The sequence below is a fragment of the Lethenteron reissneri genome, chromosome 42 (assembly GCF_015708825.2).
Source record: "Lethenteron reissneri isolate LAM-NWPU_2019-01 chromosome 42, ASM1570882v1, whole genome shotgun sequence".
NCBI classification, from domain to species: Eukaryota; Metazoa; Chordata; class Hyperoartia; order Petromyzontiformes; family Petromyzontidae; genus Lethenteron; species Lethenteron reissneri.
In genome coordinates, this window is record NC_083820.1 from 9,380,665 (window position 1) to 9,405,288 (window position 24,624).

General features: G+C 50.5%; 2 protein-coding genes across 6 annotated transcripts in view; one reads left to right on the plus strand and one right to left on the minus strand.

Annotated features, from left to right (window-relative positions):
* Positions 1–848: 848 nt before the first annotated feature.
* Positions 849–24,326, minus strand: LOC133353081 (ras-related protein Rab-23-like). Of its 2 annotated transcripts, XM_061569200.1 has the most exons (8): positions 24,183–24,326; positions 13,637–14,469; positions 13,161–13,532; positions 6,405–6,496; positions 5,773–5,929; positions 4,930–5,012; positions 4,113–4,205; positions 849–3,140 (listed from the first exon to the last, which is right to left on the minus strand). In XM_061569200.1, the coding sequence occupies exons 3-8, from the start codon at positions 13,313–13,315 to the stop codon at positions 2,995–2,997; spliced, it is 726 nt and encodes a 241-aa protein (XP_061425184.1). In that variant the 5' UTR covers positions 13,316–13,532; positions 13,637–14,469; positions 24,183–24,326; the 3' UTR covers positions 849–2,994. The 2 variants fall into 2 exon arrangements, with proteins under 2 accessions (XP_061425184.1, XP_061425183.1); XM_061569199.1 differs by having other exon boundaries at positions 13,161–14,469.
* The window catches only part of PRIM2 (DNA primase subunit 2), a 36,026-nt gene continuing 22,641 nt past the window's right edge, over positions 11,240–24,624 (plus strand). Inside the window, exons 1-2 of one of the 4 annotated variants that reach the window (XM_061569194.1) lie at positions 11,240–11,260; positions 11,997–12,136. In XM_061569194.1, coding sequence (XP_061425178.1) covers positions 11,255–11,260; positions 11,997–12,136 — 146 coding nt within the window. In that variant the 5' untranslated portion in view covers positions 11,240–11,254. Of the gene's footprint in view, positions 11,261–11,880; positions 12,178–24,624 lie in introns of those variants that run through there. The other 3 variants (XM_061569192.1, XM_061569196.1, XM_061569198.1) reach the window with 3 other exon arrangements.

Sequence of the window (24,624 nt, forward strand, 5' to 3'; positions counted from 1 at the left end):
CTCTGTGTGGTTCTCGCAGCGATAAAGAACTCCACTCCTGGTGCAGTCACAAGGTCCAATTTATTTCCAGGACAAGCCGCACCCACAGACTGCACCGGCCAGGGCTTTGTTTCACACAAATTGTTCGGTATACTGAATACATCTTGACTTAAAGCTTTCGTGACTGCAGGAATTCATATTCTTGGGTCTTTCGGTAAAGTCACGTAGATAGGTTCAAATAAAATAACAAAAAACTACGACGTTTCGATGGCAAAAGGTTTGAAATGGGTGTAGCCCAAGGGTCATAAACGAAGTTGGCCGGGCTAGTGATGTAGTTGTTTGTTATTTTTGTTATTTTCTTTGCACCTATCTACGTGACTTTATCGAAGACACAAAAGTATTCTGAATACGGCGTGCCGGACGCGGACACATTTTTTGGGTCACTGGTCGACTGGACGAGGTGGCACGTGACTAGAAGTAGCCACAGCCCACAGTCAGATGTATGTTTAACACGTGGGAGGCTTTCACAACCAATATTATTCATAATAAAGTTTTTGGGTTAGATCGCGTTATTTATAAATGTGCCGTAACCCTCCACCACCCGACACGGCCAATCAGTAAAAAAGTGTCACATTGACATAAGACAAATAGTTCACTGCTTTAGCCCACCGGTGTGTTGAAGCGTGAAACCACAACATTTACAAGCTTTGAGTACGACGTTTCGCTGGTAATTGCATCCAGCATCATCGGGCAAAAATTGTAAATGTTGTGGTTTCACGCTTCAACACACCGGTGGGCTAAAGTAGTGAACTATTTGTCTTTTGTCAACGTGACACTTTTTTCTGATTGGCCGTGTCGGGTGGTGGAGGGTTACGACACATTTATAAATAACGCGATCTAAACCCAAAAACGTTTATAATGAGTCAGATGTATACTGGATGTGGTGTGCCGGTTGCAGGAATATTTGGCTGTAATTAAGCCCTGGGCCAGCCGCCAACATTGCGTCGGGATCCACAGCAATCTATCGGCCGATCACGATTCATTAACCCCAATCGCCCGAGACGATCATTTTTTTCTCATTACAGTATTGTTATTATTCCTCTCTCTTCGTTAACTTCAAAAATGCCCCTTGTATTTGTTTTAGTTTAGTTGTTCAAAAAATATGCCACAGGCAATGGCAAGAAAAATTTGTCAAATAAATACTGTTCATGTACTGCAAGAAACGACAACACCCCAGAGATAGTGCACAGAGTCACTGCCAGGGCCAGGCTTAGTCATCCCCACTCCACGGAATGAACACCAGGGCAGAACAGATGCCCCCCCCCCACCTCTTCTTACACATACACACAAAGATCCCCCGTGTAGCTTCAACAGACCCATTAGTAAGGCTGGTACGGCACACGTGTGAAGGGGTGGTGTGGCCAGCACCTACGCCCGGCCGCCTTTGTCTCCCCCAGTGCTGATGTTAACGCACCGCACCAGGTACTCGATAAAGGCTGAGTGGACCCAGCGGAGGACTAGGATCGGTTCAGATAATCGTTTCGGATCGATGTTGGCCGTGAGCAGGAATCGAACGCGGGTTGTTGGGTTTACATCGCAGATCTGCTCACTACTACACGACCGCTCCCCACTTACACATACACACAGACACACACACGGCACACAGACACACACACGCGCACACAACGTATCCCTTTCTGCCGGTTGTCAGATATGGTACAATTGAAGGATTGAATTAAAACCACCTCATAAAGCAGCAAGTAATTTATATTTTTGATTATTGTAATATTTGTATTTATTTATTACCCAGCAAAGCCTCACTGAGTCTCAAGATTATCATTCAGGAGGGTCCTGCCAAGTTGTTACAGTCGGGGTTAAGTGTCGTAACGTTCTGACTCGCCCCGACTGGACATCTGTAAAAAAGAGCTTCATCTTATTTCCCCAGGATCAATAAAGATGATTCTGATCCTGTTGCCGCTGTGAGTAATCACAAATAAGTAATTTGCAGGTAAAATTTCAGCAGCTAACTGGACCACACCAGTTCCACTGTGCGGTTGTTTTCTGTTTAGCTATGGGATAAACCCCATATAGAACATTTACAAACTCCATGTTAAAAAAGATGCCCGAGTCGGACATCAAACCCAGGGAGACCTATTTCTGCGAGGCACGACTGCTAACACTGCGCCACCAACCTGCGTGCCACACAATCTTTGCTGCAAAAACGATCAACGGTAAAGTTGCACCGCAGCTATTGCCTTTCTCTCACAGCACTGCTCCCTCCCTACACGACAGACGTAGCTCTACAGAGGCCGCTCGTCGGATATCTTGGAAGAGGTGGGGAGTAACCCACGCTTTACCCCACCACACGAAGCCATTTATATTCCTGGGTGGACAGAGGCAGTGGTGGGTGGGGGGATGGTGGGATTTAATAAAATTGCCACCATAGTTTCAGCTGCCGGGCTGGGAGATCGAACCGGCGACCTCTGGGCTGCAAAAGTCCGGTGTGAGAAGCATTTACGCCGTGGCAGCGCTCGTAATAAAGACACGGTTTATATTCGTCGTAATAAAACGACAATGTGAATTTAACAACAAAATATCTCACCATTATTCGTAAACATTTTCATTTTAACGTTTTTTTCTCCATTTATTTTCGAGACCTCTCTGAAGTTTTGAGCCAGTAGAATGAAAACCGTCCGGGGTTGCCCATCCCTCTAGATCCGGCCCTGGCCGACACACGCACTATCGACAACACGGTCAGCCGAGCCGACACACCCACTATCGACAACACGATCAGCCGAGCCGACACACCCACTATCGACAACACGATCAGCCGAACCGCACGGCGTCTTCCAGCACCCGCGGCGAGCCATCGGCAGACGCCCACGGTCGCTCGCTCAGCAGCCGTGACGACGACGATGACGGATGGAGGAAGAGAGAGCAGGGGCAAGGATGAGGATCGGGAGGAGGATGATGACGATGATGACGAGGAGGATGAGGGAGAGGCGGCAGCATCGCTCAGAGCACCCGGCAGCCACCCAGGGTGGCCCGGCTGCGCTTGGCCCGCTGTCTGCTGGGCCGCAGCGCCACGAGATCGGAGCGGTTCGCCTGCGCCCAGTGTGGGCGCTCAGCCGAGGTACCCACGGCCGAGAAGGGGTTACTCCCTGGGGCGAGACGGCAAGAGAATGGCACCACGCAGAACACCGCGCACCGATGTCCTGCATTCGCTACTTACGACGACGACGACTAGCGACGGATTCAAAGATGTTTTCATCATCATCATCTTACTCACATTTTTTTTGTTTGACCAGGTTAAGTCCCCGCTGAGCTACGTAGCTGTTATTCAGAAGCGACCTGGCCACAGATGATAGTTCAACGAAGTGGCTTATCGTCGCGTGGAAGTTTGTCGCCGCCAAATTCTCTAAACGCGTGATGTTGATTCTAAATATGGAGCGAAAAATCGGAAGACCCGGAGAAAAATCCACACGACCAAGGCTAGAACATGGACACTCCAAATATACAAAAGGCGTCAGGATCGGGATCGAGCCCATGGCTCCTGTATACCAGACGAGGTAGTTAAAGTCTCGCTACCCTGGCACGATCATGATCATCGTCAATCATCTTACTGGTACGACAGAGCTGTTGACGTGTGTCTATGTTTGTGCACGGGCAATGGCGCGATTCGTGATTGATTTTCGGGTGGGATTGCCACGTGGGTGAAATGCCAATGTATTATGTCGTGTGCCCTCCTCCACCCGGCACAGCCAAATGTGGAGTAGGGCACACGACACGCGTTGCCGAGTCACGTAGAGGCCAAGACTCACACAGGAACCCACAGACACACACAGGAACCCACAGACACACACAGGTACCCAAAGACTCACACAGGGACCCACAGACTCACACAGGGACCCACAGACTCAGACAGTGACCAACATACTCACACAGGGATCCACAGACTCACACAGGGACCCACAGACACACAGGGACCCACAGACTCACACAGTGACCAACATACTCACACAGGGACCCACAGACACACACAGGGACCTATGGTGATGGTCATACGCCACACCGATGTACACTGCGCTGTGATGGTGAATGGCAGCAGTTGGATTCGGAGGGTGCAGCCCTACCAATGCGGCTGCCCTTGGATGCCGGCCGGCTCTGCTCCTCTACCCTCTGTTGCTTCACCCTTATCAGATACTTCTCGGCGATGTACTTGAACACTGCACGCAACAGGGGGACACAGCGAGAGGGGGGTTTAACGTACACGGGATTGATCAATGCTTAACCAAGGCAAATTATTATATATATGTGTGTTTATATATACTAGCAGTGTTTTTGTGTCCGTGACAGAGCACTGGTGCGGGGAGCAGAGTCGAGGATGTCATGAATGGGGAAAGGAACGGGAAGAGAGAAGATAAATAAATGGTAAATAAGAGGGAAAAGGATGGAAAGGGACCGGAGAAACTGGAGCAAAGGGTCAGGAGAGATGAGGATGGGGAGCGGCGGGGCAGCGGTTAGCGCTACGCTAGAAACCCAGCGACCGAGTCCGATTCTCGCTCACGGCCAACACCAGTGACGGATTATCTGAACCGGTCCTGGGCCTCCGCGAGGTCGACTCAGCCTCAAATGAGTACTCGTTGCGGTATGCAAACATGGCCACTCGGGAGACAAAGGCGGCCGGGCGTGGTGCTGGCCACCCAACCCCCTTTGTGTGCCGTGTCGGCCTTCATTGGTGCTCGCTAACAGCACTGTGGAGGCTACACGGGGGACGTCTGTGTGTCCTGCGTGTGTGGGTGCGTGTGTGTGTGTATGTGTGTGTGCGTGTGTGTGGGTGTATGTGGGTGCGTGTGTGTGTGCGTGTGTGTGCGTGTGTGTGGGTGTATGTGGGTGCGTGTGTGTGTGTGTGCGTGTGTGTGCGTGCGTGTCTCGTGGGCCGCCGCTCGCCTTCGTTGACGTTGAGGTCCTCCTTCACAGACGTCCTGTAAAACCTCAGCCGCAGCTTCCTCGCCAGCGCTTCGGCTTCGTCGCTGCACAAAGAGACGCGGCAACATCGTCGTCAACGTCGTCGTCGTCATCGTCGTCATCGTCAACGTCGTCGTTATCATCGTCGTCGTCATCGTCAACGTCGTCGTCGTCATCGTCGTTATCATCGTCGTCGTCAACGTCGTCGTGGCGGTGGTGGGTTGGTGGTGTTTTGTGGTGGTGGTAGTGGTGGCGGTGGTGTTTGGTGGTTTTTGATGGTGGTGGGTGGTGGCAGTGGTGGGTTGGTGGTGTTTGGTGGTGGTAGTGGTGGCGGTGGTGTTTGGTGGTTTTTGATGGTGGTGGGTGGTGGCAGTGGTGGGTTGGTGGTGTTTGGTGGTGGTAGTGGTGGCGGTGGTGCTTGGTGGTTTTTGATGGTGGTGGGTGGTGGCAGTGGTGGGTTGGTGGTGTTTGGTGGTGGTAGTGGTGGCGGTGGTGTTTGGTGGTTTTTGATGGTGGTGGGTGGTGGCAGTGGTGGGTTGGTGGTGTTTGGTGGTGGTAGTGGTGGCGGTGGTGTTTGGTGGTTTTTGATGGTGGTGGGTGGTGGCAGTGGTGGGTTGGTGGTGTTTGGTGGTGGTGGTAATGGTGGCGGTGGTGTTTGGTGGTTTTTTATGGTGGTGGGTGGTGGCAGTGGTGGGTTGGTGGTGTTTGGTGGCGGTTGTAGTTGGTGGTAGTTGGTGGTGGTAGCGGTGGTGATTGGTGGTGGTGTGTGTCGGTGTTTGGTGGGTGACGGTCGGCGCTGGGTGGCAGTGGCAACGGGCCCCTTGCCTGTGCACCGCGGCCTCGTCCAGGAGGTCGATCTTGTTCTGGACGAGCACCGTGGGGATGCCTCCCACCTCCTGCTCGACCTTCTCCTTCCACGCGGCCACGGAGAGGAAGGAGTCCCGGTCGACGGTGGAGAACACCAGCACGCACGCCTGCGCGCCTGCACGCGGGCAGCAGCCGTGGTCAATCCACTGCTGGATGGGGGGGACCTCCTCCCGACGCTGTGCGAGGTTTTAATTTTTTAAGAACGAGCTCAGCAGGGCGAAGGGTAACTGGCAAGAAGCTACAGCCATAGCGAGAGATACACTGTAGGATGTGGTGTGTCGGGTGCTTGAATATTGCTGAGGCTGAAATTAATCCATACTACCCCGTGCTCGTCAGCGCGGGTTGGTGAAGGTGGTTTGATTTTCGGCGACTCTTTGAGCCGCTTTGGGGGCCCATTCAGCTTTTGCTTGGCTGCATGCAACTTGTCTGCACGCAACCGAGTTCCGCGTGTGACAGTGGGCGTCTCGGCAACCCGTTGCGGGCAACCGGTTGCGGGCAACCAGTTGCGGGCAACCAGTTGCGGGCAACCAGTTGCTCACGGCGAGCACGGTCCGAGTGGTTCGCGATGGGTGCGCAGGTGGCGGCGTTACCTCTGTAGTAGGCCTTGGTGATGGCGTCAAACTCCTCCTGGCCGGCCGTGTCCCACAGCATGAGCCTCACCTCGTCGTCGTCATCGTTAACCCTTCGGCGGGAGGGACGGTGGGAAGGGTTCTACGAGTCATTGCAATTCTAGATTTGAAGCTTTTGTGACTGCAAGGATTCATATTCTTAGGTTTTTTCGGTAAAGTCACGTAGGTAAAAAATTTAAATTAATAAAAGTAATATTAAAATAAAATAAAAATCACGACGTTTAGGAGGAAACACAAGCTTCCGTCTTCAGGTGGAACCGTCACAGCACGATAGCTGTATCAAGTGAGAGAAATTCCAAGAAACAGTCCTTGTATATATACTGGTTGAGGGTGGGAGGAGCCAAGGTAGGCCCTGAATAATAATTTATTTATTTTATTTTATTTTTATTTTACTTTTATTAATTTTAATTTTTTACCTACGTGACTTTACCGAGAAAAAAACCCAAGAATATGAGTCATTGCAAGTTGATGTTGCTCATTAACGATGATGATTAGGTGTGTGTGTGTGTCCCACATCGCTGTCTGTGTGTGTTTGCCGAACTTCTTTAGAAAACCGCACGTACGTGGACAACCACGCTGATCGCAGGTGCGGGGCAAGGACGACAAAAAATTAACCCGTAAAAACAAAGTTTTTCACTATAAATCCTTTATATGCGTGGCAGCTAGAGTCCTCTCGTCCCCTGGCTTGATATGGCTGCCACCTATGGGTCAGATGATTGTCTGCCACCATTAAGCAATTGGTAATTAAATATCATTTATTTTTTCCTAAAAAGTGTAAAATTTTGGAGAAAAAAAATTTCACGAAAATAAATTGTCACGCACGACGAGTCTGTGTGCAAAATGTCAGCTCGATTGGATCACGGGGAGTGGGTTAAAAAACGACCGAAAGATTTGCACGGTCGTAAGCGCGCAAGCAAGCGCGCAAGCAAGCGCGCAAGCAAGTGAACTTAATATAAAGGATTTAAAAATGAACCCTGCGCAACGAAAATGCACGAGACGGCAGATTTGGCTGACGGCTGCCCGCAGCCACTGACAACAGAGCTCATGTTGAGGTGGGGAGGAGCACAATGTTCGACGTTTCGCTCCACGCGCCTGCAGGGAGCTTCACTCGGCTCTCCGGCGCGTTGTTCGGCATCGCGCGACACGAAATACCCGTCGCAAGAACTGAACTCCCTCGATCGCTGTTTGCCTCACGATCACTCCTGTTCGATGTCAATTAATTCACTATTCCCTACTTGGTTTTTCCCCCTCCTATCTGGGCAGGGACTGTCGGCTGTGGTGTCGTTTCTGTATTCATCATTCGCGAACCCGTGTCCAAAAACCCCTTCACTCCTCTGTTGTTCTAGACAAGCGTTTCCTCCTGTCCTCGACGCCGTATTAATTGGTTCAACTTGAACGCTTTCCAAAGGAGGATTTAAGCGTTTATGCACGAGCTCCCTCGATCTTCTTGGAACGTGGTGGTGCGGGGTGGGGGAATGTCTCCTCTTCAACCGTGCGCACAATGCAGCGAAACAAAAACCACAACAACAACAACACAGCCCCCAACAACACAGCCCCCAACAATGGGTTGAAGAGAGCTGGTTAAAGGAGATAACAGCAGAGCCCCGAGACTGGAGCGTGGAACCCCCCCCCACCGCCCGCCCTACGGCGATGAAGACCGCGCACCGTGACGGCAAAATCCCCGCTGATGATTCTGCACGGAAGTCGTCGCCGGCGGTCGTGCCCATTTTTGGGGAATTTGTCTAAAAACTGAAAAAATAAAATAAACGGAGCCAGAGAAAAGAATCAGCCTGCGCGGCTAATTTTATCCGCTCGCCTGTTAAAAATAAAACAGAAAGGGGATTTTAAGCCGAAGCAGCAGGAGGAGCAGCAGCAGCCTAAAATTGTAACGCGGGGAGGTTGGAGCGACGCGAATGACTGCAGGTGACAAAACCATCGCAGACGGGATTAGCGGCGGTTCCGCTTCGCTTCGTGTGCGTGCCAGCCGTCTAGAATTGGCACCCTCTCTTCGTCACGCCAACACCCCTCCCCCCACCACCACCACCACCCCCGCCCAAAAAAATAAAGATCCCCCGTATAGCCTACAACAGACTGTTGGAGCAAGTGCTGTTAGCGAGCACCTATGAAGGCCGGCACGGCACACGAGGGGGTGGGTGGCCAGCACCACGCCCGGCCGCATTTGTCTCCCCAGTGCTGATGTTTGCACACTGCACCAGGTACTGATTTGAGGCTGAGTCGACCTAGGGGAGGCCCCAGCACCGGTTCAGATAAGCGTCACCGGTGTTGGTGGAAACGAACTCGGGTCGCCGGGTTCGTAGCGCCAGCACGCTAACCGCTACACCACCGCTCCCCACCCTCGGTTTCCTCCCAACACGGGTCCAAACGCTTTTATCCCTCCGTCGTGTGTTCTGGTTGTAGGCAATCGTTGGTGCAACTCGGAAACGCATCGGAGAGCCGTGCAGCGCAGCCGCGAAAAGCCCACGCCGTGGAACCGCTGAGGCTCCAAACATCTCAGCGTGGCAGGATCCTCCTGACTAGGAGTCTTGAGACTCGGCGCCACGGTTGTGAGATGTTAACTACCTCGCCTGGTATGCAGGAGGGCGTAGGTTCGATCCCGACCCTGACGCCTGCTATATATTTGGAGTTTGCGTGTCTCTCTCTCTCTCATCATCATCATCACGGTGGCTAGAAGATATTAACTACATCGCCTGGTATACAGGAGGTCGTGGGTTTGATCCCGACCCTGACGCCTGCTGTGTATTTGGAGTTTGCGTGTCTCTCTCTCTCTCTCTCATCATCATCACGGTGCCTAGAAGATATTAACAACCTCGCCTGGTATGGAGGGCGTGGGTTCGATTTCGACCCTGACGCCTGCTGTATATTTGGAGTTTGTGTGTCTCTCTCTCCCCGTGGTGAGATGTTAATGACCTCATCTGGTATACAAGAGGTCGTGGGTTCGATCCCGACCCTGATGCCTGCTGTATATTTGGAGTTTGCGTGTCTCTCTCTCTTATCATCATCATCATCATCACGGTGGCTAGAATATATTAACTACCTCGCCTGGTATACAGGAGGTCGTGGGTTCGATCCTGACCCTGACGCCTGGTCGCGTGGATTCTTCTCCGGGTCCTTCGGTTTTCCCCTCCACATTTAGAAACATCCGCTCAGGGTATTTGCTTGCTAAAAATGTCCACATGATGATAAGCCGCTTCGTTGAGCTATCATTTATGGACAGGTCGCTCTGTAAAAAAAAAGAACGATATCGTTTACTGGGCCTTACCTGGTAAAATAGAAAATAATTTAGTTTTAGTTTATTAGAAGTATGGTGAGACCAGTGGCGTAGGAGCGTGGTTGTCATGGGCCCTGATGCACGGAATGACAAGCGGGTCCCCTGTCCGATTTCCTCCCCCCTCTTCGTGGCCCAGTGCCTGGGCCTCTTTTGAGCCCATTGGATCCCGATGCAGTTGCACCGACTGCACACTACTCAATAGCTGTGTCACTGGGTCGAACAACACCCTGTGAATGGCATGGGATGGAGAGGCCTTAATCCAGCAGTGGACTGACTAACTGGGGAGGGCAGTTCCATGATTCTGGGTGTACATGTCAGACATTGTAACGATGTGGTTAAACAGTCGTGTAATTGTGACGTGGTTCGTTTTACTTGATCGTAAAATGACGGCCGACTTGGGCCGTCATGCATACGGATATCACAGGTCCACTTATCTTCTAAGTGCTAAAATGCTCGGTAAAAAAAAATGTCATGGTGGCGGACGTACTCGGATGAGCTGGCTTGACAATTGTGCGTTCAGTTTCATTTACGCGTCAAAACCGTCGACTCGTTCCATAAATAAGCCACATTACTACAATTGCAGATAATTACCTCCAAAATTACACACAGATGTATTATTAGGATGATATGAAATGTTCACTGTGATGTTGTCCAATTTGGGAACTGTCCTGCTCTGAATTACGTTTAATGACGATTGTTATTGTTATTATTAGCAGGGTTGGAATTACATTGAGAGACTTCAAGAGGAAGACATTGCAGTCCGTTTTCCTACGACGCGGGTGGTTTTCATAACGCGAATTGGATATAACGCGATTCATGTATTAGGAAACACATTTTTTTTTGTTACGACGCGGATGCGAATTGGATATCACGCAATTGAGTGAACAGAGCTACGTCGCGCGAAGTCGGAATAAAGCGGTCGTACGGCTGCCTCGGCGTAGCATCGCACAAGGCAGCGGGATGCTGCTGGATCCTTCTAGATGCTACCCACGCGCCTCAGTCTTTGTTCAGCCTGCGTACCCGTCTCACCGTGTTATCGCGTACTGCGCTTTACCCGATAGTATATATATATTAAATCTTGACTTAAAGCTTTCGTGACTGCAGGAATTCATATTATTTGGGTCTTTCGGTAAAGCCACGTAGACAGAAAAAATAACCAAAAATATCGACGTTTCGATCGCAACACAAGCGGTCGTCTTGCGGAAATGCAGTAATTTTTCTGTCTATGCGGCTTTACCGAAAGACCCTAAAAATAGTTGATCTATTATTGGAACGCATTTTTTTCCCCATAACGCGGTGTTGTTCAGGAACGCACTTACCGCGTTATAGGAGAACAGAGTGTACACGGGTTCATGACGTCTCCCACGCTCATAAGTGAGCGTGGGCAGGAGATGTCAGGGTGAGAAGGGACAATCTACTGCGGTCGAACATTCGCGACGGAGTGACAGCCGAAGAATCAAAGCGTGTCCGAGAGGACAGTCAAGCAGCAGGGGGGTGGAGCGGAGCGATGAAGTCAGCTTAAATGCAGGTGCTAGATTGCTGCTCCTGGGCCTCCCCTAGGTCGACTCAGCCTCAAATGAGCACCTGGTGCGATGTGTAAACGTCGCCACTAGGGAGACAAAGGCCACCCACCCCGTCGTGTGCCGCGCAGAGGTCGCAATCTAGTACCCGATACCCGTACCCTACCCGATACCCGGCTACCCGTACCCGGCCGGGTACGGGTACCCGTTTGCGACCCTGGTGCGGCCGGGTACGGGTCCGGGTAGGCCGTGAGTCACTGGTGAGTCACCGTTTGTCACTCATTTCCCAACGTCTTGTCCTTCTCACAATTCATGTTCCTAGAATAAACCCACCCGCGCCTGCAACATGGCTTCATCCCAGAGGTCGCAATCAGGTACTCGTACCCGTATCTTGCCCGATACCCGGCCGGGTACGGGTAGCCGGGTATCGGGTAGGGTACGGGTACGGGTATCCATTTGCGACCCTGGTGCGGCCGGGTACGGGTAGCCGGGTATCGGGTAGGGTACAGGTACGGGTACCCATTTGCGACCCTGGTGCGGCCGGGTACGGGTACGGGTAAGGAATCAAAACCCGTTTGCGACCTCTGGTGCCACGCCAGCCTTCGTCGCTGATACTCGCTAACAGCAACTGCCGCCAACCGCCAAGGCTACACGGAGGATCTTTGTCGCAATTCTTTCGTTACGTTGCAGGATCCTGAGACTTATGGAGGTCGGGGATGAATTTGTCGCTGAATGTTTGTCCAGGTGGCCGGTATAGACTGGGGTGTCGGGAGGGACGCGAGAAGCAGCAGCCAGGGGCGGAGAGACAGGGAAGCCATGGTCGCTGATCCGGAGAGGGCCTGCTCGGCTGAGATGAATCCCTGGCGCGAAAGGCCCGGGATCGGGTAAGGAGGAGTGGTGCCACGAGGCGTTGTCAGCGTTTGAGGTACAAACAAAAAACTGGTACACGCCATGGGAAGAAAAATAAAATCTCACAATAGCACGAGAGCGACGTGCTTTGAGTGACGTGTTATTATTTTTCCCGGGATCGGCGCCGTGGTGGTGAGATGTTAACTGCCTCGCCTGGTATACAGGAGGTCGTGGGTTCGATCCCAACCCTGACGCCTGCTGTGTATTTGGAGTTTGCGTGTCTCTCTCCCCATGGTCACGTGGATTTTTCTCCCGGCCCTCCGGTTTTCCCTCCAACAGTTATAAACATGCCGTTGGAGTATTTGGCTGATATAAATTTCCATGTGATAAGCCGCTTCGTTGAGCAATCATTTGTGGCCAGGTCGCTTCTGAAAAAGAGCTACATAGCTCAGTGGGCCTTACCTAGTAAGATAAAAAATTGTTTAGTTTCATGGTTTATTATTTATTACTACTGCGCGTCAACATCAACAGGCCGTTGCGCACACCTCCATCGTGAACGGAAACTTATAAACAAGCAAGAGAAGAGCGGTTGTAGCCGTGCAACCCAAACTGCGGACCACATAGTAAACCCATAGAAACACGTAGAGATACGCCAACACATACAGACACGTAGAATTCCATAGAGGCGCGTAGAGTTACAGAGACCCATAGAGATACATTAAAGACAAGCCACAGGAGTGTGATTGTGGCCAAGCAATCCAAACTATGTTCATATAGTAAACCCGCTGTACTCGGTGCGTCTTTAACGGAGGATCAAAACTACACGAAGCCCTCTCGTCGTAGCTAGCAGACCTTGACATTCACATTTAGCTCCTGAACAAATTGCCATCGTACGGAAAAAAACACATAGACGTCGTTAAACAATTGACAAAATCTGGGACTTCTAAAGCCCCGGGAAGACGTACAGATGTTCCCCAAGGACAGGAGCTAACTTCAAAAACGGGGACGGTTCCCTGTGAAAACCGTGACACGGTGGGGGGGGGGGGGGGGGTCACTCACCGGAGTTCTCTCTCCAAGAAGTCCACGCCGATGGTCTTCTTGTAGTCCCGGGTGAAGACGCCCTTACAGTAGCGCTGGATCATGCTGGACTTCCCCACCGATCCGTTCCCGACCACCACCACCTTGATAGCCACTTCGATGTCCTCCTCCTGCATGGCCACTCGTCTCGCTCTGCCTATCTCCTCCGCCTGGGCTTGACCGACCCTGTAACCGACCCACCAGGTCGGACCTCCTGGCCGGTGGCCACCCCTGTCACCCTTGAGGGCCCGCCGCGTGTGAAGACTTGTGGGATTCGGTCCTGAGCGTAGCTGCTGGGATGCGACGGCTTATTCGGCGCTTTCTCTGGGGCTAGCCGGGCCTCTGGATGTGAACCTGGGATGGAGATATGAGACCGTGAATCTGCATGATACCAGGCTCTGGGATTCCGGGACGAGATGCGGTCACGTCCGACCGGTGTGCCACTCTCGAGTACTCACCGAGTGTCCACGAACGGGAATCGGAGAGTTCGCGCAGCTTGGATCTTTCGATGGGGGATCAAGTGGACGGCGTTCTGCACTCGGCGTCACCAAATACCACCTCGTGGCGATAAGATGCGATATTGAAACGCGGCCATGCGCAAGGTGAAGATATCGATTTTAATCAAACTGCACGTGCTTTTTTTGTTTGTATCATTTAGACACGCAACCAAGTTGATGTTCGTGAACGTCAAAGTCGTTTTTTTTTCTTCTCTCAAAAGTAGCCGGTGTTGGCACCGCGCGTGCGCCTCTGTGACTTTGGAATCGTTTTTGAAAGCCGCGACCTGATTTGTGCCCGTGCGCGCTTCGATGAAAACTGTCGTGCGTGGCTCTAACTTCGCCCCCCCCCCCACCCCACTGCCGTCAGATAAAATATTCACCGCATCCTTACAAACGCATTCATTTGATCAAACATATTTTAGGGATGCGCATACTGCACAAACGCACACGTGTTCTATCCCGCTTGCAAAGAGGGTAGGTTTGTGTTGTTGTTTACTTTGCTTGAAGGGGCATAAACAAACTTATGTACTTCTCCCTGATCGATTACCCCGAACAAAACTCTCGATTCAAATTAACGAGCGCCCGTCCGTTCGAAGCAACGAAGGCGATCGAGGAGGAGGCGGAGGAGGAGGCGGTGGAGGAGGTGGGGGGAGCCGGTATCTGGATCGGAGCGCGATCCAGAAGCAGAGACGTTCGTCCCTTGTCCGAGCTCGCAGACGGATGTGGGAGCGAAGGGTGGGTACTCCTCTTCATTCGCCGGCACGGGATCGGGATGGGCAGCAAGTGGTCGCGTCCTGCGGGGCAACACGAGAACCTCGAGATCGCGTAAATAAAAATGTGTCGTAAAAACCCTATACCAATTAGTCACGGGGTTTGTGAACGTGAACAAAAGTTGCCAATCAGTCACTAGTTCAGCACGCCCGTGTGCTGGAGAGTAATTGTGCGGTAACAAAATTTGGCACAATCTTGATTTGAAGCTTTCGTGACTGCAGGAAATCATACTCACGAAACGTGCCAAATTTCATACTCTCTGGTTCTTTCAATAAAGTCGCGTAGGTATAAAATCAAATAAATCACGACGTTTCGGGCGCAACACAAGCGTCCATCATCAGGTGGGAAAGCATGGTCTACCGAAAACAGTCTGCCTCAGCAGCAGACCACGCTTTTCCACCTGATGATGGACGCTTGTGTTGCGCCCGAAACGTCGTGATTTATTTGATTTTATACCTACGCGACTTGACCGAAAAAAACAAAGAGTATAAAACTTTGGCACGTTTTGTAGCACGTGACGCACCCACTAATTGGCTGCGTCGGTTTGGTGGCGGGGGTTTTGAACGACGCATTTAAATTCAGGCGATCGAACCCAACCTAACAAAAGAACTTTCATCGATAACATTGCTAACGAAAGCCTACTTTGATACGTGCTCAACACAAGAACACACGCGCACAGAGCACAGGCGTCACGTCGTTAAAAGCTGGCCTCTCCCGCACAATCAGCCGGCGTTCTGGGCAAGCCGCCCTCGCGGAAGCAACTTCTCACACTTGACGCATTCCTTGCTGGATTCCCAAGTGACCTTTATTAAAAATGCAATTTAAATTGGAGGAATGTGAGCTTTTCATATCCCGTCGCTGAATAATGGAGGTGGTTTGTGGTGGGGGTGGGGTGAGTAGTGGGGGGGGGGGCAGGGGGGGGATCCCTGCAAGGGGGGCGGGGGGGCGGGGGGGGCGGGGGGGGTGAGAGGAGTTCGTCCCCACGATCGTGACTCACCGTGGCGCTCATTAAACACTCGTCCCCCCGTGTGACTAACGGGACACGGCTTAGGACACGCCACGTGTGTGTGTGTTTACGAACACGCAAAGGTGCCTCGTCACAGCCTTTAACAGACTGTTGAGGCAGGTGCTGTTAGCGAGCACCTGTACGGAGGCCGCCACCGGCGCATAAGGGGCTGATGTGGCTTATCAACCACGCTCCGGCCGACGGAGCCTCCTCCAGTGGCGATGTTTGCACACCGCACCAGGTACTCGCACCTCCGATTAGCACGGTTGGCTACGGACGGTGCGAAAGAAGCTCAACAAATACACCATTGGAACCTCATTTGCCAGTAAAAAATTATGATAATTGGTTTTTTACCCTTCCATCTGGCAACAAAACTGACACCTTTATTTACAAGGAGTCATGTTTGCATAGACCACAATATCTGCAGTCATAATGCAAACAAAAAAATATTTTTTTACTGGCAAATAAGGTTCCAATGGTGTAAATGCTTACCCCGAGCTCTCATACTCTGATGGTGCATTGTCTTTGAGTTGTGCGCCTTTTGGCGTCATCTGGTCCAACTCATGTGAGACCAGGCTCTAAGGAAAGCTGTCTCGGGTGTGGACCAATCAACTTCAAGGACAGTGCACATTATCAGAGTTATGTTTTTTGTTGTTTGCATTATGACTGCAGGTATTGTGGTCTATGCAAACATGACTCCTTATAAAAAAAGGTGTCAGTTTTGTTGCCAGATGGAAGGGTAAAAAACCAATTATCATAAGCTCAACAAATGTTTGAGGTTGAAATCCAGGTCGGGTTTAAATTTAAATGTCACTCGCCACTGATGTCAGCAGGCATTCAGTGACGTGCGCTAACCAGTCCTGCCCCCCCCCCCCCGTACAAAGGCAAAGATCCCACCCTATAATCTGTACAGGCCCTTTTGGAGCAAGTGCTGTTAGCGAGCATCTACGAAGGCCAACACAAGCACACGAGGGGGTGGGTGGCCAGCACCACGCCCGGCCGCCTGTGTCTCCCTCGTGGCAATGTTTACACAACGCAACAGTGTCTCATTTGAGGCTGAGTCGACCTAGGTGGGGGCACAAGATCGGTTCAGATATAATCGTCATCGGTGTCGGCCGTGAGCGGGAATCGAACTAGGGTGGCCCGGGTTCGTAGCGCAGCGTAGCGCTAACCGCTGCACTACCGCTCACACACACGGACACGCGCAATACGCACGAGGACTTGCTTATGATTCATAATTTGTATTATGCAGCGGACGAAGGCAGCTGGTTTCCAAACTGATCGTAAGTCTGCATCATCACCATAATCACCCCCAGTGCGTGTGCCGGAGCGAGCGTTTGGGAGGCTTGGATGGGGGTCGTGTATCTTTGAGGGAAGAAAGCAGCTGCATTCACCCAACCTGTTGTGGACTGAGATGGATGCGCCCCTTTGTTTAAACTCTCGGCTCGCCCACGTGAATACCCACCGGTTATTCATTTCGCTGAGTCAGCCCTGGAGAGTGTCGGTGCGTGCGTGTGCCGACGTCTCTGCGCGTCTGTCTCGATGCATGCCTTGGTGCGTAACAGCACTTACCCCGACGATCTGTCAAAGCTATGCTGTACGTGGGATCTTTGTCTTTTTGTGTGACTGTGTGTGTGGAGCGGTGGCGCAGTGGTTAGCGCACTGTGCTGCGGACCCGAGTTCGGTTCCCGCTCAGTGACCCATAACAGTGGCGAATATTTGAACCGGTGCTGGGTCTCCCCTAGGTCGACTCAGCCTTAAATTAGCATGCCACCACTTAAGAGACAAAGGTGGCAGGGCATGGTGTGATATCCACAGCACCCCTTCGTGTGCTGTGTTGGTACCTTAATGGGTGCTGGCTAACAGCACTTGCCCTATCTAAATGCCGGGATGGCTTTGCGTGTGGTCTGTGTGTGTGTGTTTGTCTGGAAGGGGGGCTCCGTGACAAACCCCATAGTGGGCCCCCGACAACTTCAAACTAATTTGGAAGTACGACATCTGACGCCGTGTCGTAGAATCGCGGGCACCCCCCCCCCCCCCCAAAGCGCGGGGCCCAGGGCGGGTGCCCCCCAATCGCTGTACCCCTGGGGACGGCTCTGTCTGCATGTCTGTGTGTATGTATGACGTCATTAAACTGCATGACGAGGTGGAGTTTCATCATCAACATCATGAGCAGCAGCCATGCTCTATCCACTGCTGGATGAAGGGCTCCCCCCCCCACCCCTTCACGCCGTTACCATCCCTCGCGGTAACGTGATGCATCTTAAATGCTTCTCAGAATCAGAACATTTATTTATAATTGAGGAATCCGATGAGCTATGAAGCAATTGTTTCACAGATGTCCAGTAGGGGCGGGTCAGAACGTTATAACGACAAACATTACACAAACACGATAGGAGCGCAAAGTATGGGTTACGGTGAACAAATCACTTTAAAAAGATAAGAATAAAACTAAACAATGTTACTACTATGAGACATCTCCTTTACCAGTGGCAAAATATAGTAATAGGGGTTTACCCTTTCAACTGGTACAAAAAACTGCCTTGTATAAAGGTGTCAGTTTTTTGTACCAGTTGAAAGGGTAAAAATCTATTACTAAACAATTTTAATCTGACCATCATCGCTCCATCTCCGCGCTGCACGTCCCCTCCCCCCGCCGCCCCCTCTCTCAGACGCGTTGGCTGCTGCCACTAATCTCGACCACCATCGGACATCCTTCCTGCCCAACACCCACGTGCCCTTCAAAACTTCAATCAGCAGACAATGGAGATGAAAGGGAGCTGCAGGCAAGTCAGAGATGAGAGCTCTGCATTTGCTGTGTTGCGTTATTTGGCTCTTTGACGTTCATTCGCCACTGGATTCGAGCTGACGCTTTGGGCCGATCGCCCTCCCTTGGTTGCGTTCAACGACGCCTTCAGCTACTTGGCGTCTCCTCGGCTGTCGCTTTGCTTTCCTTCAATGCCTTGCGGCGTCATCGCCCGTCAGTATCGCGCATTGATCATCACGCCGGCGTTCACCCTGAGCCCCTGACAGGCCACGCGGGTTAACGCGTGCACGCCTCTCTCTCTCTGTCTGTGTGCAACATTGAACGGTATCGCTAATTGCGCTCGCGTGTTCTTTGAGCCCCCTCCCTACTCCTATCTCTCTCCCCCCTCACCCGCCCGTTTAATACCTAAATGCGCTCATCTCGTATAATTAGCGTGGAGATTTGATTGATTTGGGGGCCGCTGCGATGGCGAGATGTTAACTCGCTCGCTTAAGTATGCAAGGAAGTCGTGGATTCGATCCCGACCCGAACGCCTGAATATTTGGAGTGTCCACGTCTCTTTTTTTACGATCAGTGGAAACAAGAAGATGCTCGGTGTATTCGGCACTTTGCTTCGTTCATCATTTCGTATTTTTTTTTACTTTGCTTTATGTAAACCCCCACCTCTCGCTCACTCTCTCGCTCACTCTCTCGGTCACTCTCCCCTCTCTCTCCCTCCTGCCCAAACTCTCCCCTCTCTCTCCCTCCTGCCCACACTCTCCCCTCTTTCTCTTTTTTTTCTCTCTACCCTAGTGGTCGCGTGGATTTTTCTCCGGGTACTCCGGGAATTTTTCCCCCTGCACATTTACAAAAGTGCGTTTGGAGTATTCTACCGCTGTACATTTCCACGCGATCAGCCACTTCGTTGAGCTATCATTTGTGGCCAGGTCGCTTCTGAAAAAGAGCTATTATAGCTCAGTGAGCCTTATCGAGTGGCGCTGTGGTTTTAGTGCATCGCACTCAGTCCTGTAGCGTGAGCCCATTCCGATGATGAACATTTTTTTTTTATTTCGACCGGAGCGCACGCGTTATTAAACACGCACGGGCTGGGTGGAGTGGTGGCGCACCGGTTAGCGCACGAAAGACCCGGGCACAAGTTCGATATCCCGACCACTGCTACCATCAGTGGCGAGTGAAATTTCAACCAGTCCTGCAATCCCCCGCCCCACTCGCTTTATGCCCACCCTCATTGACCAGAGTGGTGAAGTATGGTGAAACAACCCAATGACTAACCTGGTGCACAGAGGCACTCTGCCTCCATCCAGCAGTGGATTGACAAAAGGCTGAATATGATCAAATTCTGACTTTTAAAAAATTCAGAATTGCTCTGCCAACCCAGCAGTATGACTGTGCACGCTCAATCGGCATGTCGCGTATGGTGGTGGGGCAACATGTGGGTACATCCCACTTCTTCTTCTTCCAAGACGTCTGGCCAGGATCGAAGAGGTGGGGTAATATCCTGTGTAGGTGGTGTCAAGAGCTCCCTCTAGTGGAGGCTCTTCCTTAACGCTGCCTTATCACAAGACACGTGCAGCACAAAAGGCTAACGTTTCGGACAACGGTCCTTCTGCAGTGACTACTTTTGAAGAAGGGGCCGCGACACCAGGCACACAGTACTGTCCTTATTTAAGGATTAATCGACACTGGGAAAGTCTAGCCACCACTCGCCACTGATGTCAGCCGTGGCCTTGGAGTCGAACTCGGGCGGTCGGGTTTCGCAGTCGCCGCGCGATCATGACGACTGCGCACAGCAGCCCGTGGTGCGTGTGGGTTCGCCGAATTGCCGCAACTAACCAATGTCTTCGTCTCTTTGTCAGGCGGAGCGGTGCGTTTTTAACGAGGGCCGTGAATCATTTTTTAAAATCCTTTATATTAAGTTCACTTGCTTGCTTGCTTGCACGCTTACGACCGTGCAAATCTTTCAGTCGTTTTGTAACCCACTTCCCGTGATCCAATCGAGCTGACATTTTGCACACAGACTCGTTGTGCGTGACAATTTCTTTTCGTGAAAATGTTTTTTCCAAAATTTTTACACTTTTTAGGTAAAAAAAAAATTAGATTTAATTACCAATTGCTTAATGGTGGCAGGCAATCATCTGACCCATAGGTGGCAGCCATCTCAAGCCAGAGGACGAGAGGACTCTAGCCGCCCGTTTCAAAGACCAATGTGGGCTGGGTTGTGGCACATTGAACACGCATATACAGGATTTATAGTGAAAAACTGTGTTTTTACGGGTTCATTTTTTTTTATTTGCGGTCCAGGGATGCGCTATCTTGGATTACAATTTGCGCAAGTTGCATGACAATGAGCGGGACTCGCGGTGCTGCTCGACGCATTTCCGTTGCCGGCTAGCGCCACCTGCTGATGAGTTTTAACTTCTATAAAACTAGAAACTATTTTTTTATCTTCTTGGTTCTTTCGGTAAAGTCACGTAGAAGTGAAGTAATAAAATAATAAAAATAAAACATAATAAAATAATTCTCACAACCTCAGGTGAAGACCAGGTCTGTCGGGGAGACAGACGCTGTCTCCCCGACAGACCTGGTCTTCACCTGAAGACGGCTGCTTGCGTTGTGGCCGAAACGTCGTGAGAATTATTTTATTATGTTTTATTTTTATAATTTTATTACTTCCCTTCTACGTGACTTTACCGAAAGAACCAAGAAGATGAATCCCTGCAGTCACGAAAGCTTTAAATCGATATTTTTTTATTTTACCAGGTAAGGCCCCACCCACTGAGCTTTTATAGCTTTTTTTTCAGAAGCCACCTGGCCACGAATGATGATAACTCAACGAAGTGGTTTATCATCACGTGGACAATTATAGCAGCCAAATACGTTAAACGCACGTTTCTAAATGTGTAGGGAAACCCCGGAGAACCCAGAGAAAAATCCACGCGACCACGGGGAGAGAGATATTTCCAAATATACAGGAATCTTTAGGGTTGGGATCGAACCCACGAGATTCTATTTCCCAGGGAAAATAGTTAACATCTCGCCACCGCGGCGCCCTTAGCTATCGGTTTAGGTATGGCAGTCAAGACGGTGTCAATCTCCTGTCGAGGACAAGTAGGCAGCCTGCGGCATGGACACCGTGCAGAACACATTTTGAACGTGTGACCCGGGAGGGAACGTCATCGTTGCGGCGACAAAAAGGCGCTAACACGCAGCGTGAAACATGAAACTAATGCCTTATGAATACCGCGTAGAACGGGGGCATAGACATTTGATCTCTCTTGCACTGTGGCCTTAGTAACCTAGGGGGGATGGGGCAAGGTAGTAGGTCGGTGGGGGTATCGGGGCAGAGACCAGTGGTCTTGGTTTGGTGCGATTGGGGGGACTTTACAATTAGGTTGAGAACCAATGGTGTGTTCGCAGTCATGCTGTGTAGCTAAAGCGAGCCTGACGCTGCTGATGAGACACCGATTGGGGAAACCGCTCCAGAGTTTGCACGTGCAAGGACGGTATGGGGCTGTTTAGCTAAATAGGGCCTTGCCAGTTTAATAATAACAACGTCCGAGTCAACGTTGGTAAAACAAAAAGTATGTGCTCCCAGAAATAAGGTCGTGTGGCTGATTGGATGTGTAAAATAAATAATAATTTTTTTAAGTGGCGTGACAAATCTGCAAAGGGGGCATATGGTATGTTTATTTTATTTCGATACACTTAATAAAAAGGACTCAATAATGACGCTGGTGATTATTGGGTGTCCGTTAGGATTATCACTAAAGCTGCCGTTGGAATAAATTATCTCTATTCCATCCTCCGTCTTAAGTGCTTTAAAGCTGATTAAGGATTTATTTTAATGTTAGTGATTCCGCATGTGTGTTTGTTTTCTTCTATCCTTCCGTGCGGCAATTTGTTCAAGAGCTAAAAGCCATTGTAGAGGTCTGCTAGCCACGACGAGAGGGCTTCACGACAGAACATTTGTGTCGTTTTGCTGTTCCTCCTCCGTTGAAAGAGCCCAGACTGCAGTGCTTTACAATATTGTCCACAGTTTAGTTTGCATGGCCACAATCCCACTGCCGTGGCCTGTGTCTTTAATCTTCCATTTATTAAGGAGATGTTGCAGATCGGCCTATTGATGTTCTGATGCGGTCAATGTTTACACCAACCAGTGTCTTTGAGCAGGATGATTGTCAGAGCCAGGAGGTGTGCGATATTTTTTTTTTATCTCGAATGAGATGTTGATCCCGGGCGCGTTTGTGTTATGTAATATGTGCCATGAGTGTGTGCTGTGAGCCCATAACTAAGGTGCTCGTGTGCTATGTCAGGAATGCGTGCTGTACTGAAACGTTGATTAATTTCCAGAACAGTGAGCATCTGTGTTGTGCTGTTTAAGTGCCTTAATAGGTAAACTATATAATAGACGACGTTTCTGGCAATGACATTCTTCGTAGCACATGAATCAAACTTATTTATTAGGGCATCTATTTAAGGCAGATTCATTGATAAATGCATTGAGTCTTTCATACACATATATTCATGAGCTTAGCAAAACTACACGACCTCTCTCCCGAAGCCGTCTCGTCGTGGCTAGCAGACCTCTAAGTTGGCATTTGGCTCCTGCACATATCGCTGCCACACGCAAGAATTCCACTAGTTTAAGGAACAATGTTAATCTTCAAATCTGCGTCGCGTAATGTAAACTTCAGAACCGACGATATTAATCGACGAATCGACGCACGGCTACTCTAGACTAGTGGTTCTTAACCTTGACTGCAGCCTTTCACCCCTTTGGTTCTCAATCATAAAAAAATATATTATATGAATAAATACATAGGTCTGATTAAACAAAGTAGTTGTACTTATGAGCCAGTGCTTAATTTGTGTTTCTATGATTAAACTTCAAAAAAAAATCTGGCCATGTCTCGCACCCCCAGAAAGGGCATCTCGCACCCCCCGTGGAGTGCAGCGTGCACCCCAGGTTAAGAACCGCTGCTCTAAATCCCATAACATCACGCCCCAGCGACGCCACCCCACCCCTCACTGAACTTGGGACGTCTAATTCCGAACCTTAACCTCGCCACACTCGTTGTCCGTGAACCTGTTGGCAGCGCTGTCAGTAACCATGCTTACGTGTCAAACGCACTGCGTGGGGGTCACAGCACACGCCTGCGATCCAGCGCTTTGGAGGTAAGGGTTGGCGGATCACGCAGAGATTGACGTGAAACTCCCCCACCTCCCGCTTGGGTTTCCGCTAGGTAGCCGGGAGCTGGTAGTACAGAAAGTGGGTTCATGGAGCCATCTGTATATAGCGTGGCTCCGAGCGTTAACGCCTCCGTGTTGATGAGCTGGTATTCTCTGGGTTTCCGCCCACACACGAAGCGTAAACAAACTTATTTACAAGAAAATCGGCCAAGTATACCGAGGCAGGACCCTCTTGTAAGAGAGTCTTGATGCAATGGACACATTATATTATACTGAAATTAAAATTAATAAAACATATTTTATTAATTTTAATTTCATTTTTTACCTACGTGACTTTACCGAAAGAACTAAGAGTATGAATCCTTGCAGTCACGAAAGCTTCAAATCTACACATTATATTAACCACCATCGTCACGGCATGCAGCAAGTCTGGCTGACCCACATTGCCAGGGAAATGAATTAACCCACATTGAACCACGTAGCAATGCATGTTGTTCGGCTCATCGGCATCCCTGCCGTAATACACCGCAACTTGCAAATGTCAGCATTTCTCACGTCGGTTCTGCGTTACTTTATACCCAATAACCATTCGACCCGGGCCCCCTTTAACAATCCATCCGGCCTTCTCAACAAGACCGTCTAGGGCCCGCGTGTGTGTACGTTTCATCCACACCCTCCATCACGCATATCCTCAACAGGACAAGTTGACCTGCATCTGACAAGCTCCCTCCACCGATCATCATCATCACCACCACCAACCCACCACGACTGACCTGGACGCGACCAGCTCTCTCCAGGTTGTAGTAAAGCCCCACTTGTGTTGTGTGGCAGCGCCTCGGGCCGTGTCTCTGTGTGCGTGTGTGTCTTGTGTGAGTGTGTGTGCTGAAGCGGTGTGTGTGTGGACTGCGAAGCGTTCTTTGTTGCCTGGTTGCTAAGTGGAAACGTGGAGGAGGAGGAGAGGGAGGGGAGGGAGCCGGTGTGTGGGTGAGGAGGAGGAGGAGCAGGCCATTCGATGGGGGTTACACTGTCTGCCCCCGCTGCCTTGCTGCTTCGGTGAATTTCATCAGCGTTAGGTCTTTTTTACAATCGCTAAGTCGAGAATGCACAGATGCCATTTGCATACTCTTCTGTACTCGGAGCACTGACAATATATATTTAATGTAATAGTACAATTGCAAGATAGCAAGTACTCTGAGTTAGTTTTGATGTTCTCTA

Bases quoted from the DNA above. Each gene is read 5' to 3' on its own strand.
- LOC133353081 (XM_061569200.1), bottom strand. From the start codon at position 13,315: ATGCAGGAGGAGGACATCGAAGTGGCTATCAAGGTGGTGGTGGTCGGG. The intron at 4,206-4,929 runs GCGAGCGGCGGC...TGTTGCGTGCAG, and splicing joins GGACCTCAACGTCAACGAAG to TGTTCAAGTACATCGCCGAG. The intron at 3,141-4,112 runs GTAGGGCTGCAC...GTCTCGCCCCAG, and splicing joins ATCCAAGGGCAGCCGCATTG to GGAGTAACCCCTTCTCGGCC.